General features: G+C 34.2%; 1 protein-coding gene across 1 annotated transcript in view; it reads right to left on the bottom strand.

Moving 5' to 3' along the window:
* Nucleotides 1-19119, bottom strand: part of LOC125662396 (uncharacterized) — a 42422-nt gene that overhangs the window by 6715 nt on the left and 16588 nt on the right. Inside the window, exons 10-12 of the mRNA XM_056147711.1 lie at nt 3782-3864; nt 1796-1992; nt 22-293 (exon numbers count right to left, since the gene is read on the bottom strand). Coding sequence (XP_056003686.1) covers nt 22-293; nt 1796-1992; nt 3782-3864 — 552 coding nt within the window. The remainder of the gene's footprint in view (nt 1-21; nt 294-1795; nt 1993-3781; nt 3865-19119) is intronic.

Genomic DNA, 19119 nt, shown 5'->3' on the forward strand with positions numbered 1-19119 from the left:
ATTTTCGCTTTTCATGCTTACCTTCAATATATCAACTGGAAGCCAAACGTCAACGTATTTTATTTTCTCATCCTTTGTCCTGGCTAGTCCTGACAGCTTTTCTGCCATATCCTCTCTTTCATCACACTCTGTAACTTCTATCTGTTTGTCCTCGCTGTCACACGTTGATATTTGTAATTTGTTTGAGTACCTCAGTCTACATATTCTGGACGTAGTGGCCATGATATCCGCGGGTAAGATGTCCTCCCCGATGATTAAATTTATAACACTGGATTTTCCTGCACTTGTTTCTCCTTCAAGTTTCACAAATTATGATTAAAAGTGTGATAAACCGACAATCAATGTACAGTGTTTCTCTGTCTTTGTTTGGCAACATGTATTTATAAGTAAACAAATTACACTTCATGAAAGCATATATATATATATATATATATATATATATATATATATATATATATATATATGTGTGTGTGTGTGTGTGTGTGTGTGTGTGTGTGTGTGTGTGTGTGTGTGTGTGTATGTTATTTGTTTATGTATTATATGTGTCTCTTGATATAAACGCGAGTTACGTCGAAAATTTGAGTTTTAAATAAGCAACAGTGTCGTGGCCTTTTCAGTGCTTATATATATATATATATACGCAGTTGTGTTAAGTAGGGCCATAGAAATATGTCAGGAAAAAAGCGTTAATAAACAGATCAATTTGTGACAAATTCTGTAAACACAACCCTTTTATACAAAAACAATATGTATATATCATTAAGTTCATATTGACCTCTTATACATTTTTCACCAGACCGACAGTCTCTACATTAACTCTCTATCACGTGATCAAATCTCAAGATAAAAACGTATCGTGTATGTAAAAATCGTTGAATTGGCACGATATCCAGATATCAATGCAAGTTGAAGTTAATATAACTTCAAAGCATATTAATTTCTTAATTTGAAAAGTGCTGAGAGCAAGTTTATTGTGACTTGTAACATGTCTAATATTTGTATTGAATATGCAAGATGCAGCGATTTTTGCACATACGAAGTTGAATCTAGCCTGAAAAACATATTTTCTGTTGAAGACAGAACTTGCTCTCCTAACTTTACTTTGGCACTGAAGTTCACATGTCAGATAAATCAAAAATCTTTCACTTAAAAATCTCGGGGTGTCGTGCCAATGATGAAATTTTTATGTACGGAAACCCTGTTTATGCAAATGAGTCCATTGTGAAAGTAACTATACGTGTAGATTAGGGGCGATATCAATATCACAATATAATATGGATATTACTTTAGCATGTATGATATATAAAGAAGAAATTGAAACTTTTTCAATATCAAAGAGAATTAAAATAACCAATTTGACAGAAACTTTTACGCGATTGCAGTTTACCGTTTGACAGCGGTGGTGAATAACGAAACAATATTTTGACATTTCCAACAACAAAAGGACTATATATGTACGTCATGACCTTCGTCATGACGTATTTTTGATTGTGACGTCGTGCAATATGCCAGTGCGGTAAAGTATATTTATGTACAGCACTGGTATTAAAAATTCTATAAGGAAAACCTTAACTCAACCGCGTAAATATATATATATATATATATATATATATATATATATATATATATTATACATTGTCTGTAAACAATTGTACAGAATCCTCAGTCAATGCTTTATGTAGTTTAGAAATATAAAATGAAAAGGAGATAATTCTTGCTATTGTTATTTCCCTTTTGACAATTTCTCATTCACATAGAGGTCATCAAAGGTAATCTAAATTCAGTCTTAAATTACCTGCGACTACAATTGCGCAGTCTGTCTTCATTAAATCATTCATCCTGGAATCTAATTGTTTGCCGATGTCCTCCCTTTTACTCATACAGGCTTCTCCTCTGATGTGATCATGGTATTTTGGTAGATCAATCAATTCCTGTACGGACAGAAATACATCCGTTACATCACTCTGAATGGAGCTGTAACTGCAGGTTTTTCTGTAAAAATTAAAATGTTTTGATTCGATATGCAAGAGCTTGTTCCGGGTATAGTCAGTTTTTAAATCGAGGTAAGCTACTGCCAAGTTGATGGTACAGGGATTTCAACAGTCTCGATTGAAGTCAGCATTTCGCAAATTCTATGGTCGTTATAACGATCTAGTTCGTCAATACAACCTCGCATTGGGTCAAATGCTGTCTGACGTGTTTCATACCGATTGTTAAGCGGATCTTGGCACACTGATTTTGACTGCGGATAACTCAGTTTACCTCATCAGGATATGGGGCTCATGGCGGGTGTGACCGGTCAACAGGGGATGCTTACTCCTCCTAGACACCCGATCCCACCTCTGGTGTGTCCAGGGGTCCGTGTTTGCCCAACTATCTATTTTGTATTGCTTGAAGGAGTTATGAGATTGATCACTGTTCGTTATCTTCACCTTGCATCTTATATTGTGGACATATGCACGAAGTAAACTGAACCAGGAGAGGAATTTCATTTGGCTTCCCTCACGGAATATACATTAGCCTCTGACACATTATCAAGCATTCTGCAGACACAACGGTCAATCACCCACAACATCAAAACATACCGCTCATCCCTCATCATCTGAGAGGAGGAGGTGTTAAAGTTCAGCCTTTCTTGTAGAAAACTCTCTAATACATCGATCAGAGGTTTATTTTCAAAAGAAATACCCTATATGTATGCACACATAACAGTGGTGTTCAGATCACAGGATTTTGTGACCAAGAATTCGAGCCCCGTTTGTTCCTTGGGAACATGAATCAAAAGATTTGGAATATACAGTGATTCCTTCTTCAAATATCGCTCGGCATTTACATGTACAAGTCAGAATTACGGTTCCTTAAGATGTGACCTTCAAAACAAAGGTTCATTATAGCGACTGTCATTTGCACGTTAACGAACCCTCACTGGTACTGCAATGAGTGTCATGTAAAGTTGTAAATTTGTAGCATTTCACCTACCGTTATTAAGTTCTCAATATGAGTAAAAAGTTTCAAAGAGGGGTAATGGAAAGGTGAAAATAAGAAACGGTGATCAATCTCATAACTCATATAGAGAATAATACCTTAGAAGTAGGACAAACATGAACCCCTGGACCAGGTGCCTAGGATGCGTAATCGTCCCATGTTGACCGGTCACACCCACTGCGAGCTTTATATCTTGATCAGAGGAACGGAATAATCCGTAATTAAAAGTATCATAAAAAGGCTAACAATTGGTAGGAGACACGTCAGACAGCATTTGATCTAATCACAGGAGTTATGTAGGAGTTATGAGGTTGATCACTGTTCGTTATCTTCACCTTGCATGTAACACTTGTAAATTAAATAGCTATCAAAACGCGACTGTTGATACCCCTGGGATTCGGGCAGAATTAATATGAAAAAACACAAAACTAATTTATATGTGAAGCGCGCCAGACTGCATATTTTGTAAAATATATAGTTATAACTATCATAGAATTTGCAAAATGTTGATTTTAAACGAAGCTGTATGAAACCCCGGTAACACGTTAGATATATTTTGTCAACCACGTTCTACGCACATATTGTGTAGAAAGAAAAGAACCAAACAAATGATGAATCCTGTGATGTACGTCTGTATTACTAAGAGACACCAATATTAATCATTTATAAGATCTTTTAAAGTGGATAAATCTTTTCTCTGTTTTCATAATTCATATGAGTCTTGGTACTTGAAAATGTCTCATAATTTTGTTTAGTGCACGCGTTGCATTTGGACTGCTTGGATACAGAGGCTTACTCAAAGTCGCTGCTGCTATTGACATCATCGAGTTCTCTCTCGGTGTCTGTATTATGCTGTGTTGTTTTCTCCATTTTCTGTGTTTAATTCTATAAAGATAAAACGAGAGTATGTGTGTTTAAGCCATTGTCCAATCGAGAAGACGATTTATAACGAATACTAAGATAAAGATAAACGTGATTAACCTCATGATTCCTATAAAGGAGTAGTGAAACAAAGATGAAAGTATACACGTATTTTACAACAAAAGGGGGTTACACAAATTTGGGACAATCGGTTGCCCATGAACAGTTCGTCTTAGTTACACCATATTGCAGCCACTGATCTTCTTGTAGGTTCAAACCTCATTTGTACTTTGCCCTTGATAGTTTCTTCATCAAGCACTAGTTACATGTAGTTAGAATTGAGAGTCGTGGATCTGTTTTGCCTACGTCCTATATAGCGTCATACATTTAAACAAGAAAAACAGCTCATTGCTACGGCACCATTTATATCAGAAAAATTGAAGTAAAGTTCTGAAACCACATCCACAATTCTCCAACAGACAAAAATAAAGAAACAAAACATAGAGGGAATTCGATCACACCGGATGAATGTCACATTTCATTCATTATTATGTTAAATTAGTATATTTAGTCTAGTCTATCAGTTGATTAGTTGTATGGTTGATTGATTCTATATTGTTTAACATCCTGCTCAAGGATTCTTCTCTCATATGGAGGCATCGCAATTACCAGTGAAGGTCTACAAAATGCAGGACTTTGCTCGGTGCGTACGGCCTTTGAGCAGGAATGACTCGTTATTGTGTCTCACCTGCTGTGACACGTGTTTCCAGTTTTTGCGGTTTCATCCGAAGGACCGCCCCATTTAGTATCCTCTTACAACAAGTACGTGCCACTGGGGACCTATTCTTTATCAACAGAAGATCAAGTTGGCTTTATACAGAAATATTACTGAATTGAATTATAATCAGATGCATAATTTGCTCTCCGTAAAAAATGCATGTTTAAATGAAAAAAAAAAGATTCTTCTGAGAGATGTCCTAGAAACAGAAAGTAGGGGGACATATCATATATGAGTGTAAAATGTTTCATTGGTTTGGAATATGGTATCTTTGGGGTGCAAAATCAATATTAATGGAAAGGTAGTTATTGGTTTTTATTTTGATTGTAACGAAAACACACGTCTGCTTAATAACTTTATTTCCTTCATTGCTTTGAAGATAAACAAATATAAAATGGGTCTTTTTAGATTAAGTAATCTTGATGAAACTGAAAATAGCATAACAAATCATGCCAAAAAGTGTACAATTTTGTGGTGTAAAGTTATAGAGTATAGTAATTATGCATTGAAAACAAGTGTTACTGAAAATGTCATAAAACTATAGTAATTAGGATTTATATCTTTTATACAATATAATGCATTGTATCTGTGCTACTGTGCTATTGTAATACTGATGGTGATTTTTTGTATTGATGAAAGGTGAAGATAATGAACAGTGATCAATCTCACAGGCATATCTGAAAGTGAAACAGACCTGTTATGTCTGTCTGTCTGCAATAAGCTTCTTCTGAACACAACACACGGCATTGAAAAGCTGCTTATAAGTACATGTATATGTTCTTATGCGTGTATGATAGGGGTGCATGTATTATGATTTAATAAATGAAATTAAATCAAGTAATGTCATATAATTATCTGATGTACAAATATGAATATATATGTACTTACCTATTCTATCAATGACAGTGAAGATGACGAACAGTGACAAATCTCATAACTCCTATAAGCAATTAATAAAAAAAGAGTAGGACAAACACGGTTCCCTGGGTATATTGTACCAGAGGTGGAATAGGGTGCAAATCCAATTCTTTCTTTCCATAGGGTCGAGGGGAAATTCAAACAAACTGCATGGGTGCTTTGCAATGGTTGTGATCTCAAAAATACGAGATTTCTCAGATTGTCCAGAAGTTATAAAGCAAAAATGAAACTAAACGGGATTTACATATCCTATTAGTCAACGGCAACGTGATGTGATTCTCAGGGGGCGTGTACTATACTTTATGTCAAAACGAAAGTTGATGCATCATTAGCAAACTTGGAATGTACAACAAACACATTTTGACAATGATAACGGGCATTAAGAAATAAAACATTTTAGTTCTAAAAACTCATAATATATGTAGATATAAGCAATGAGCATATTCTGTATAGAAACTAAGTGCAGCAAAAAATATATAGTTTTACATAAATACCGAAATTCATCTGAAACTATTTCGCGGGATACCACAACGGTAATGCTTCCACAGAAATAGGCTGAAATATTCTAAACCTGACGTTTATAGCAAACAGTCCACAATCTCCCACTAGTAAACAATAACTGATAACAAACACTAGAGGACGCCCTAAACTCTAAAAATAAATGCATCAATAATAATATGCTTCGGACATCTAGCCAATTAATTTTCTTTAAAAACTTTATCTCCATTTGAAACGACGTTGTGGATTGTGCGTATATTACACAGGTGATGTAATTAAGGACTTTGAAATATAAAAGGGACCATCCTCCCTAAAAATAGGACAACAAAATAAAGAAAACAAGATCGACAATGAGTTTTTGTTCGTATTACATACACATAGCACTGGGACGAAAGAGAAAAAATACTGCAGAAACTTACTATTCGTGAGATATTTGATTTCGTATTTATTCACGAGACTTGACATTCACGAATTGAAATATCTCTCGACAAGTTAAAAAATGACACATTACCAACTGTCAAAAAGGTTTTTTTCTCCTATACTAGTATGTACCTTAACATACATATGTACCAGAACGTATTATAAATCTCATGAGTGCCATAACATTACCTGTGTAAATAGAAATAAACGAAAATAGAATAGGATTAAACACAATTATATAGGTATATATATATATATATATATATATATATATATATATATATATATATATATATAAAAGCACTGAAAAGGCCACGACACTGTTGGTTATTTAAAACTCAAATTTTCGACGCAACCCGTGTCTTTATCAAGAGACATATATTACATAAACAAATAACACGCAAAAACGACAAGTATCGATAAACTACATTGGTGACAAGAGTGATACACTATTGTACTGAGTGATAAAAATGGTGGTGGTTTCGTTGTAAAGCGTGTTTACTGACTATGGTTTAGAGAGTTTGTACCATGGTCGGGTCAAGATGAAAATAAAATTATTCTTGAAAAATTACAGAAATCAGATAAATTTAGAGGGAAAACTTACAAAACAATGTGATTATGGAAGGGCCAGATTAGACAACCCCCTACCCAATGGAGGCTTTTCAACTTGCTCTGACAAGCGGTGTTTGCTTTGCAAATTTAGCCATAATTCAGAAACGTTTCAAAGCTTCACGACAGGCAAAACGTATAAAATATTGGGTCAACTCTCCTGTAAAACTAACAACTGCATATACCTCATCAATTGTAAACAATGTGGACAACAATATGTTGGAGAAACTACAAACATCAGACTTAGGACCAACAACCACCGATCAACCATCAAAACCAAACGCGTGACCGAACCCGTAGGGGAACATTTCAACAAAGAAGGTCACATTTGGCAAGACATGCAAGTGGTTGTTATTGATCATAACCCATTATGGACCGATGCAGAGAGAAAGAGCACGGAAAAATCCTGGATGCACCGTTTGAAATCATTCCGTCCAGGTGGAATGAATAATTTGAATGATTTCACGCGCATGAATCCAGGATAAATTCTTAGTTAAAATCAGTTTCCATAGCCTAATCGCCAAAATTCGTCCGATAAGATATCTTATTTTGTTTGATTAATATAAATACAATTCGTTTCCCCGGTTTCAAGGCTCTGACCTTGAGTTCCTTTATTTAACCTTGAGTTCCTTGTTTAGCCATAGCGAGGATTCCCATGATTGCGATTGTTGTTTGACCTTCAATACTTCCTAATTATGTTAGAACATCATAAGAAATCATTACAATTATGAAATTATATAGCTCTTTCTCTCTCTCTCCCTCTCATTTTTAAAATAAAAAAAGGGGGGTGATAATAAGGAAAAAAAATTATTGACCTTGAAGACTAGTATTTTATTAATATATCATCTTAAGACCTCTAAACTATGGTAAAACAAAAAAACATTATTCTAAATCAACATAAATTCGGATTCGCATAACTCTTTGTGTTGCGATATCAGAATTTCTAGAATGGGGCTTCAATTTGTCTGACCTTGAAAAATATATTACCTTGAAATATAATACTGAATCTTTTTCCTTAGACTTCTCTCCCATTCACCTATTCGATTGTTGATTTTAATGCTAGATCAGTGTCCTTTGATTGACTTTCTTTGTTGTTTAATCGTGTTCTTCTGGCAATCATTATTTTTCGCTGTTCACCATATCCGAATCATCAATGGTACGGACTACCTAATATTGTTTTGAACTTAATCACTCCATATCATTATCTTCCCACCATTTTATTCCATAATCACATTGTTTTGTAAGTTTTCCCTCTAAAGAACTAGAGCCACGAATAGCCAAAAATGGCCCTTAGTCAGAACATGATATCATTCTCGGGGACAGAAGCCAAGAATATCTATTTTTCAAATATGTTATCCTTTTTCCGATATCTTTTCAATTTTTTTAGTTATTGATGTTCAAAGAACCCATTGTTTTGGCCAAATTGTTATTGACGTCGCAATTTTGCAACTTAACGTCACAATTTTACAACGTTTCATGTACTTTTACGTGGAAGTTCTCTAGGTATAAAAGTGAAACAAAAACACTATTCAGTGCAATTTAATTATAATATTGTAAATATTTAAATCTGTCTATGTTAATTCTATATTAAAACACACACCTATATAATATACTCGTACATCTCTTTCTCCTCTCTCTGTTTGTCTCCTTCCCTCTCTTTATATTTTTTTAAAAATTCTTATTTATATGCAAACATTCAACAGTTTTAAAGTAATATTAATTCATTACCTCTTTACATAGCTTTGTTATTCAAGTATGACATGAAGATAAACACGATCCCAATATTTTAACTGTATAACCATTTACTGCACATACCGATAGTTTTTTGTTTTTTTTTGGGGGGGGGGATCTTAAAATGTACACGAAAACACGGTGGATCCAACCGTTGACTTACGAATAAGATCTATTGACCTATGTATGTGCGTTTCCATATTACATGTAGTTTATGTTGCATATTGATCACTTCTTTTAACAATCTTTTATAAGTTTGCGGATTTTTATTTTTATTATTTGTTTGGGGGGTGTTATTATTATCCCGCATGTACATGTAAACACGCCGAAAACAGTAATAGCCAGGCTTCGGACAGCGGCGTTATTTCAGACGCACTTTGCTACATGTACAACTTTGGACAGTGAGTAAACATTTTAATCATATGTTTCACACTTTTATTTGTGTTTTGCTATATAGGGAGTTACGTTTATGATGAGTGTGTGTTGGGGGGGGGGGGGTAGGGAAACTGTTACAAAAGTAGCCGTACATGTACAGAATAACACATGAACATTTAGTTTAGCCATATGGATATAATTTATTTTACATTAAGCTAAGAAAATGTTCACGTGAACTAATCATCAGGTAAAATATGTTCCATTTATTTAATTTCATTAGTTTCCTATCCGGATCATTTATTACAATACTATCTAGACCTGTGTGTATTTCAAAATGCCTTAATTATTATCATTAATTCCATACCATCTATGAAACGAATTCATTAATTAAAAAATCTTATTCTGATACTGCTACATATAATAGAACCAAACTCCCTCCTCGCATATATTTGGTTTAGTAAACCAAATATATGCGAGGAGGGAGTTTGGTTCTATTATATGTGATTCTATTTATGTGAAAATAACATCCGCTTAATTTTGTTTGCACACTAACCGTAGTGTGCAAACAAAATTAAGCGGATGTTATTTTCACATAAATAGAAACAAGAATTTTATCAATCATGGTGAATTGACACATCTGTAGTTTGGCATCCAACATAAAATTTGCGTATTTTAACACTTTCAAATTTCTTCCTGTCATTAGGTTTAGTTCTTATCTTACATAAAATGCATGAGGGAAACCTTTTTCCGTTATCAGACACTTCCTCCATGTTACAAACACTCAAACTAAATTAAGTAGGACAGTGGTTTAATAATGTGTTCAGTTCTTCCTTCTATAATGCTTAGTAATATTTTACTTAATTATGTAGGATAATATATCTAAAAAATAAATACATCAACTCTTACTTCAGGAACGAGTGTCATTCATATGTTCACCTCTATTTTAATCAGTATTAATGATATCTTCTTCTTTTTTCCATTCGTCTTTTTTATTTTGTTATGATTTGTGGTTTTAAATATTTGCTGTTGAGACTGAATTTTCAATGAAAAATATAATTGAAACAATGAAATATACACTACCGGTATTTTCGTTAACATTCTTTTTAAATTATTTTTTTTTTCATTTTCGAATTATTCATTATCATTATCCCTTTTTATTAACTGCCTTGTATTTTTTGCTAATTAGATCAAATGTAATTCTGTTTGTCAATGAATTTCATTTAAAAGCAAAACAAGATCCATATTGCTAGATATATTTTTCGTATTCATATTTGTATGCATTTCTATATATTGATTTCTGACGAATGAAATATGTAATGGACCGGAATAGCTGTGTGTCGAAATATAACGGTACCCGATGATGTATGTCCAAATCGGTTGACACGTAAACAACCGAACGAATGTTGTAGATCTATACCTCTGAGACTTGTACAAATTGTAGCCTAAAGTCTATCCTTTGTATTGTTATGTGGACGCCTAATATTTGTCTGGTACTCATATATTGTACTATAACTTTAGAAATAATTAAACAATACGGGATAGGCCAATATATCTTCGCATCTAAGTAGCCTATCGAATTGTGCACCCCTCGACCCTCCAAGTCTTTTTATGTACTGCGACATCGATTTCAACATGCTCATCAGTGCCAAGAAATCTGAATGCACGGAGATGAAACATGTGAAGCCAGATATTTATTAAATTCAACGAATAAAATATGTATAGTATAAAGAAAATGTGTGGAAGTAAAGGCGCGACGCAGACAATGGGTGGATCTCGATTGTATCTGGAGTGGATTGGAGGACTTAGCTTCGTAATTGTTTGATCAAATAACTAAAACTGTTAACTACTACAAGATTTTTGTAACTATCCCTAACATGGTTACATATATATTCAAGGTTCATAAATTGAGCATATAATCTATTTGAAATTTTGGGAGCAAAATCGATTGATATACGTAGCCCGATTCCGACGATGGCGCGGATCCGGTTTTATTTCAATAATATTGTTTGAAATAATCATATTTTATTAACTTTGAATAATTACTGGTTTCGTAAAAAGACAATGAAACAATCCCCAACTATAATATTTAAATATTACGATTTGTACTAAACCTATAGTTTGGAAAATTATTTGGATTTCGTGCATGGAATGTGAAATTCCGGTTATTTTTAGAACATAAAAAGTAAAAATTCACTTATCCCCCAGGCCTCGATCCAAAAAAACTCTTAACTTCTATGCAGTATGTAATATACTAATTTTCAATTCATTAATATTTATTGGATCGAGGCCTGGGGGTTATACAAAGTTTTGGTGCATATTGTTGAATATTATCAACTTTTACAAAAATAACACAACTGTTATGGGTTCTACATGTTATAATTTCTATATGTGTGAATTTTCGCGGAAAAAACACACTGGATTTCTAAAGAAGAAGGTCTAAGCTACTTCATACCATGATGAAATTTTGGAATGAAGAGAATTTATTTTACTCAAAATTACAGGGCCATATTTGTGTATTCGTGGCTTTATCTGATTTCTGTAATTTTTCAAGAAAATTTTTATTTTCATCCCGACCCAACCATGGTACAAACTCTCTAAACCATAGTCAGTAAACACGCTTCACAACGAAACCACCACCATTTTTATCACTCAGTACAATAGTGTATCACTCTTGTCACCAATGTAGTTTATCGATACTTGTCGTTTTTGCGTGTTATTTGTTTATGTAATATATGTCTCTTGATAAAGACGCGGGTTGCGTCGAAAATTTGAGTTTTAAATAACCAACAGTGTCGTGGCCTTTTCAGTGCTTTTATATATATATATATATATATATATATATATATATATATATATATCCTATATATATATATATATATATATATATATATATATATATATATATATATATATATATATATATAAAGCACAGAAATAGCAATGAACTCTTAAATGAACATAACTGCCCTAAGTGAAGAAATAATTAATATAAAGCACATAAAATTTCACTTTATATGGATACCCACTTCCGCCCCTACCCGGGGTTGAACTCACGACCTGCGGAACCAAATCTCCTAGCAGCATGTAACCAGCGCGTTAGACCGCTCGACCATCTAGGCAAGTCTTGCGAATAAGTACAACAGAGCAGGAGAGACAAAAATTGAGAGTACCGACTCAACCAGTTAAGAACAGACATACATAACAAGCTCGCGTGTATTAAATGCATTTTCAAAATATTTTGCTTTCCAAAATATATTTCTGAGCATATTAAAAAATTCATAATTGTAGGTATTGAAGATCGACTTGTAACAGTCTAATGACAAGGTCTAGACCTAGATTCATCGTGCATATGCGTCTTTGGTCCTTTATCTGAAATAATTGACAATTCAGCTTAGTAATTAAAAGGCGCCATTCGTTTGAGAATTTGGACAATTGTTCTATCAATATATACAGTAAATGGTGTATAAAGTAAAATTAGATTGTTCGATACCAAACAAATATAGCCAAATAACCGTACATGTAGGTACAAATAGATATTTGAATACACCAATCATTGATATATATTTCGATTCGATATATCCCTGGGAACTCGAAATAAAAGACACCACGATGTCTTCCACATCTACTTTATACTTGAATATCTTACTGAAGATAACACTATAATCAACTATCCTCCTTATGTTTTTTTTCTGAATTTTTCGACCTAAATCAAAATACATAAACATGCAATTAGGTAGATTTTATGTTTGTTTAACGCCCTGTCGAGAATTTTTCACTCTTATTGGGACGTCACCAGCTGTAGATGAAGTACTACAAATTTAGACCTATACTTACCGCTCAGGACTGTTGCAGTGAGGGTCCTTTAGCGAGCCAGCACTTGACCCTACAAGGAACCCCGCTTTAATGGTCATATCCGAAAAACCAGTGATTCTCACCGTTTGGCAAAGGACCAGTCATCACCCATTTCGTCGTCTTAAAACATGACGCCACCAGGACACGAGCGGTGCTCAAACTCACGAACTCCCGGTTACGAAGCGAACATTCTAAATTTGAGCTCCCGCGACCGGTCTACATCTTGTAAAACTTTAACTGAATTTCATAACTTGAGATGTATTACCTTATATTCAGTATATATTGTAATGGATAGTACAACTACACATATACGACATAATTCAGTCTATATATGAAAGTGAAGGAGACCTATTACGTCTGTTTGTCTGCAATGAACTTCTTCTGAACACATCACACGGCATCGAAAAGCTGCTTATCAGTACATGTAAATGTTCTTATGAGTGTATAATAGGAATATTATGATTTAATAAATGATATTAAATTAAGTAATGCTGTATAATAAATATATATGTACCTACCTATTCTATCAAGTAAAGGTGAAGATAACAAACAGTGATCAATCTCATTACCTATAAGCAATTAATATCAAAACAGATAATTGGGCAAACACGGACCCCTGTATATACCAGAGGTGGGGTCAGGAGCCAATCCACTTCCTTCTTTTCATAGGGCCGAGACGAAATTTAAACAAACTGCATGGATGCAAGGTGAAGATAACAAACAGTGATCAATCTCATAACTCCTATAAGCAATACAAAATAGATAGTTGGGCAAATACGGACCCCTGGACACACCAGAGGTGGGATCAGACGCCTAGTAGGAGTAAGTATTTCCCGTCGACCGGCCACATCCGCCGTGAGCCCAATATCTTAATCAGGTAAACGGAGCCATCCGCAGTGAAAACCAGTGCGCCAAGAACGGCTTAACAATCGGTACGAAACACGTCAGACAGCATTTGACCCAATGCGAGGTTGTATTGACGAACTAGATCGACGGTTGGTATCTAAAAATACGACATTTCTCAGATTGCCCAGAAGTTGTAAAGCGAAAATGAATGTAAACGGGATTTACATATCCCAGGGGTTCGTGTTTGCATAACTATCTATGTTGTATTGCTTATAGGAATTATGAGATTGTTCGTTATCTTCACTTTGCATTAGTTAACGGCAACGTGATTTTCAGGGGGCGTGTACTACACTGTATTTCAAAACGGAAGTTGATGTATCATTAGTAAATTTGGATTGTATAAGAAACAAATCTTGACCATGATAACGGGCATAAAGAAAAAACACCAAATTTTACTTCTAAGAATTCAGTATATGCCAATTTAAGCAATGACCATATACTGTAGCGAAACTAAATTCAGTAAATAAAATCATATATACCATATTTTATATAAATACCGAAGTTTATTTGAGACTCGTTCGAGGGATTCCACAACGGAATACTTCCACTGAAAGAGGCTGAAATATTCGAAACCCAATGTTTATAGCAAACAGTCCACAATCTCCCAACAGGAAACAATAACTGATAACTAGAGGACGCTCTGAGGTCTAAAAATAAAATATCAACACTCATATACTTCCCACATGACAGGTTAAGATAACGAACAGTGATCGATCTCATAACTCCTACAAGTAATATAAAATAGATAGTTGGACAAACTTGGACCCCTGGACACACCAGAGGTGGGATCATGTGCCTAGTCAATTAATTTTAAGGAGTATCTCCCTCATGCATAGTTGTGATCCTTAGATGAATTTGGCCCTAGTCTTTGGCACTCTGGTTTTTTTTCCTTTTAGCTCTTACAAATTTATTGTTATTTCGGATTTCTAGAACTTCGTCCTGAGCGTCACTGAAGAGACATTATTTGTCGAAATGCGCATCTGGTGCATCAAAATTGGTACGGTATAGGTTTTACATTAACATGTTTATCTCCATTTCAAATTACGTTATGCATTTTGCACATTCAGTGGGAATCTACCACACAGGTAATGTAATTAAGAACTGTGTAATCCGAAATGGACTACTCCCCCGAACAAAATAATATATTCGTGAACTCTCATGAAATGTACCTAAGGGGAACAGCTAATGGAAAAACTAGATGATGTTGTTACACTCTTCTGTCTGTGGCAATATCTTGCACATATCTATAGATACTTTCGGCATAAACGTTCAATAAGGGGAGGGGGTCAGCGGGTTGTCAACTGAACTCGTATTATATTCACTTTGATGAAATCCTGCAACATGACCCATGCTTAAGATGTAATTTTACCTATTTATTTGCTTCCAAATGTCAAAGTGCATGTACGCCCTTGGGTCATGATGATAATCTCCATTGAAACACTAACTTTAAAAACACTATCATCTGCACTGACTTTGACCATTTGAAAATCCCTTGTATTATTTAAAACTGATTCAAATGAAGATTTGCATGCATGGAACGTATATACCTATATTTTCTTTTTTATGGTTATCTAATATGAACAGTATTCAATTCAGGCTAATGTAGAATAGTTGTCAACACAAACTTAGGAAGAAGAGTTTTTTATTGTTGATATTCCAGATTGGTAGTTGAAATGAAAACTTGAAGTGAACCCGTATATTTACTGATAAAGGATGAAACTCCCTCTCATCCCTTATCACGCAACTTAGGATTATATGCTAGGTTCGATCCGTACAGAACAACTCATTTTAGGGGGGGGTGTTATAAATTATTTTGCTTTGGCTTCTCAAGTATTTTCAGATAATTGTGAAGTCAACTTGTCAGACTCCCTATAATACTCACTCGTTCTCTTGAATGATTTTTTTTAAATATCGTCCAATCAAAGTAATCGTTATAGTAATGGAACTCTTCTGTTTTAAATGTAGCATCGACTTAACTTTTCTATTACAAGACGTGTGTACCAAAATTGGGCTGAAAGCGTCTTGTTGATTGGACAAATTTGCTCAGGGTATATGATGAGCTACCAATGAAATTGCCTCATTAATTATTCACGACAACGAGGGAGTAGTAATGAATGGACCCACGGGTGATGGATAGAGGAACAAAGCGTAATCAGCCGTGGGTTTCCGACGATATATAAACTCCCACTTTGATAATCTATGTAATAAGCCTGCTTTCTACAACATAAGCTTAGTTTTCTCAACTAAGCATTTAAATGCATAGTATATATCATTAGATAATGCTCTAATACCTCTATGATTATTAAATTGAATAGACCAATGAATACATTTACACAAGTATAAGTGCATTGCTCAAAGTCACTATCATGTATTTCGAAACTAACAAATACATGAACATTTCATCAGCTATCTCCTACAAGCAAGACTTTTATTTACTCCTGCATTCTTATTGTTTACATAGAAAGTACATGCACATTATGGGTAATCAAATGATTAGCAAGTGGTTAACTCGGTTAAAACAGTGTTAACTAACCAATGTGTTAAATTGCTTTCAAAAACAGAATGTACCCTTCTGTTAGCTAATCACTTGGTTAGGAGTTAACACTGCGTTAAACTTGACCACTGTGTTGAAGTTAACCAGCGTTTTGAAAAAAACAGGACCTGGTCTTTAGTGATCAGCTCTTCCAACCGTCTGTGGAATTCCCATGGAAACGAAGTGTGCTTCGTTGTTAGCTGACCTGTTTTATATTCATATGGAGGAGAATTTATTCAAATACTCTCTTGCTGTGGCCTTCATTTCAACATTTAGATGTATCGACGGCGTTTTATCTATTGATTAGTGTCATTAATATGTCGATTCCATATATCCCTGTTAACTCGAAATAAAAGACACAACAGAGTCGTTCAATTCTGCTTCATAATTAGATATTTTCTTTAAACGTACCTATTGACGGCAAACTAACAACTAAACTTTATGATAAACGGGATTATATGGGCTTCTCCGTCGTCGACTTCCTTTATTTATGTAGCCACATTCCTTATCATCTTCATATGGTCTTTATATATCTCAACTGAATCGATGCGCAGAGGCTTGTTCTGCGTATGATACGTTTTTAAATCGAGCCCAGCTATTGGCAAGCAAGTTGATGCTACTGGGGTTTCACAACAGTCTCTATTCACTATCTTCACCTTTCAAGTTAAACAATATTTATATTCGAAGACCGATTTCGAATTCCAGTTATTTCAGTTGGATTGCAGTAATGCAGTAAATTGAGCATTGTCGACTGATCAGACTTCATTCACCGGATACCGTGAAATGTATTCCCAAGTTTGATAACTTCAGATGGACCTTTCAAATGCTTCAGACTAACGATTTGTAGCTTTTATTTTGCAGGTTTAATATAGCCACAAGATAAACTTCACATATTAAATTTACAACAATAACAACGATCATAAGTCTATATCATAATTAATAATGTGTGTTTACGCATAATGTTAAGGGTGTTACGAAAACGTTGAACGAAACAAAGAATAGGAAAACGGAAGTAGGAATTAAAATGTAAGGTAACACCACAACTCGGACAAATAAACTCTATTCTAATACGCAATTTCCGAGTTGCCCAATAGTTCTTTCCCTTTGTGGAACTCTTACGCATTCTAATTGAAATAAGGATTTTAGGAATTGTTTACAAACGGTAAAAAAAAAATCGTTTTAAAATTGTACACCCCAAATTATTTAATATAAGTTAAATGTTTGTATAAAAAAATAAAACGCGTTTTACAATCTATTGATTCCGGCATTGATAGAACGATACCAGCACAATATTTATATGTCCCCGCCCTCTTATACGCAGACATCTTTAATGCAAATGTATTTACACATAATATAGTGTATGTGTGTATTTCCAATAGGGAGCGTGATATGTATAAACAGCGATAATTCATTATCTTATTAAGTCAAAAAGTTAAACATCCAGTGTTTGAATTATTCATTTTTGACTAACAGAGAATGCGTTGGTGCAACATTCCATTCCTAAATAGGCGAAAGGTTCCGGCAGTTTATTTCCAATCTAACTATTGGTGTATGCTTACCTACATTAATAATTATATGACCTTTTATAAGTTCTGTTAGCCGTTTAGCTGATTCATATTTTGTGGAAAAAATATGTAAATTCCTGGTGGAAGAGAGAACCCAGATAAAATGTACTTGGGAAAAGACCACCGACCTTCCCAGTTTACTTTCGGAAGGTCGGTGGTCACTTCCCAAGTACATTGTATTTGGGTTCTCTCTTCCACCAATAAAAAAACTGGGCGCCACCAAATAACTGAAAAATTGTTGAGTGTGGCGGAAAACATTAATCAATCAATCAATCATCTTATCAGGGTTATTAACTTCATCTTTCTTTTCATTTTTTTTCTGTTTGCAATCGTTTTCCCACTGTATATTTCTGGTCATAGCTTGACTTACGTCTATTAAACACCGTAATCGATTTCCTTGATGTAACGATCTCAATAATAACCGCAATCCTTTGCATTGACTTATACTGCAAGCCCATCGATCAAGATATGTACCTTAATAAAACATCTAGCCACCCTGAATTTAGAAAAAATATCTTTCCTTTGGACTTGGGCTCCGTGTGCGTAGAATTTGTTCCATAGAAGAAAAATATGTAATTCAACGGAAGGAAATAAAGACATATCTAAGAAAACGGGTTGATTGAAATAACGATGTAGAAAAAACACTTACAGAAATAGATAAACTCGAATCTCCTAAACGACAGAAAAAAGACAAAGTATGTTAACCGTGTTCCTTTTTGTGGTAGACAATTCTAAAGGGCTTCCCAATATCATTAACATTTTAAAAAAAAACACGTCAAAAATTCTTGAAGATTCTGAGCGCCTCAAAACGTTTTAGATATATGTCCATAGTGGCTTTTCAAAGAGACAAAATAATCAAAGACATTCTGGTACATAATAAACACAATGATCTATTTTTTGTTTAAGAAAAGAGAATTTATGCGAGGCATATGGTGCTAAAAAGTGTACTTTATGTCAATATGTCATGAAAACTAATCAATTTGAGGACTGTAACGGTAGCAAATATTCTATTAAAAATTATATCAATTGTAAATCCAACAATGTAGTTTATGGAGTGTTTTGTAAAAAAAAAAATGCAACAAATTTGT

The sequence above is a fragment of the Ostrea edulis genome, chromosome 8, assembly GCF_947568905.1.
Source record: "Ostrea edulis chromosome 8, xbOstEdul1.1, whole genome shotgun sequence".
Classification (NCBI taxonomy): domain Eukaryota; kingdom Metazoa; phylum Mollusca; class Bivalvia; order Ostreida; family Ostreidae; genus Ostrea; species Ostrea edulis.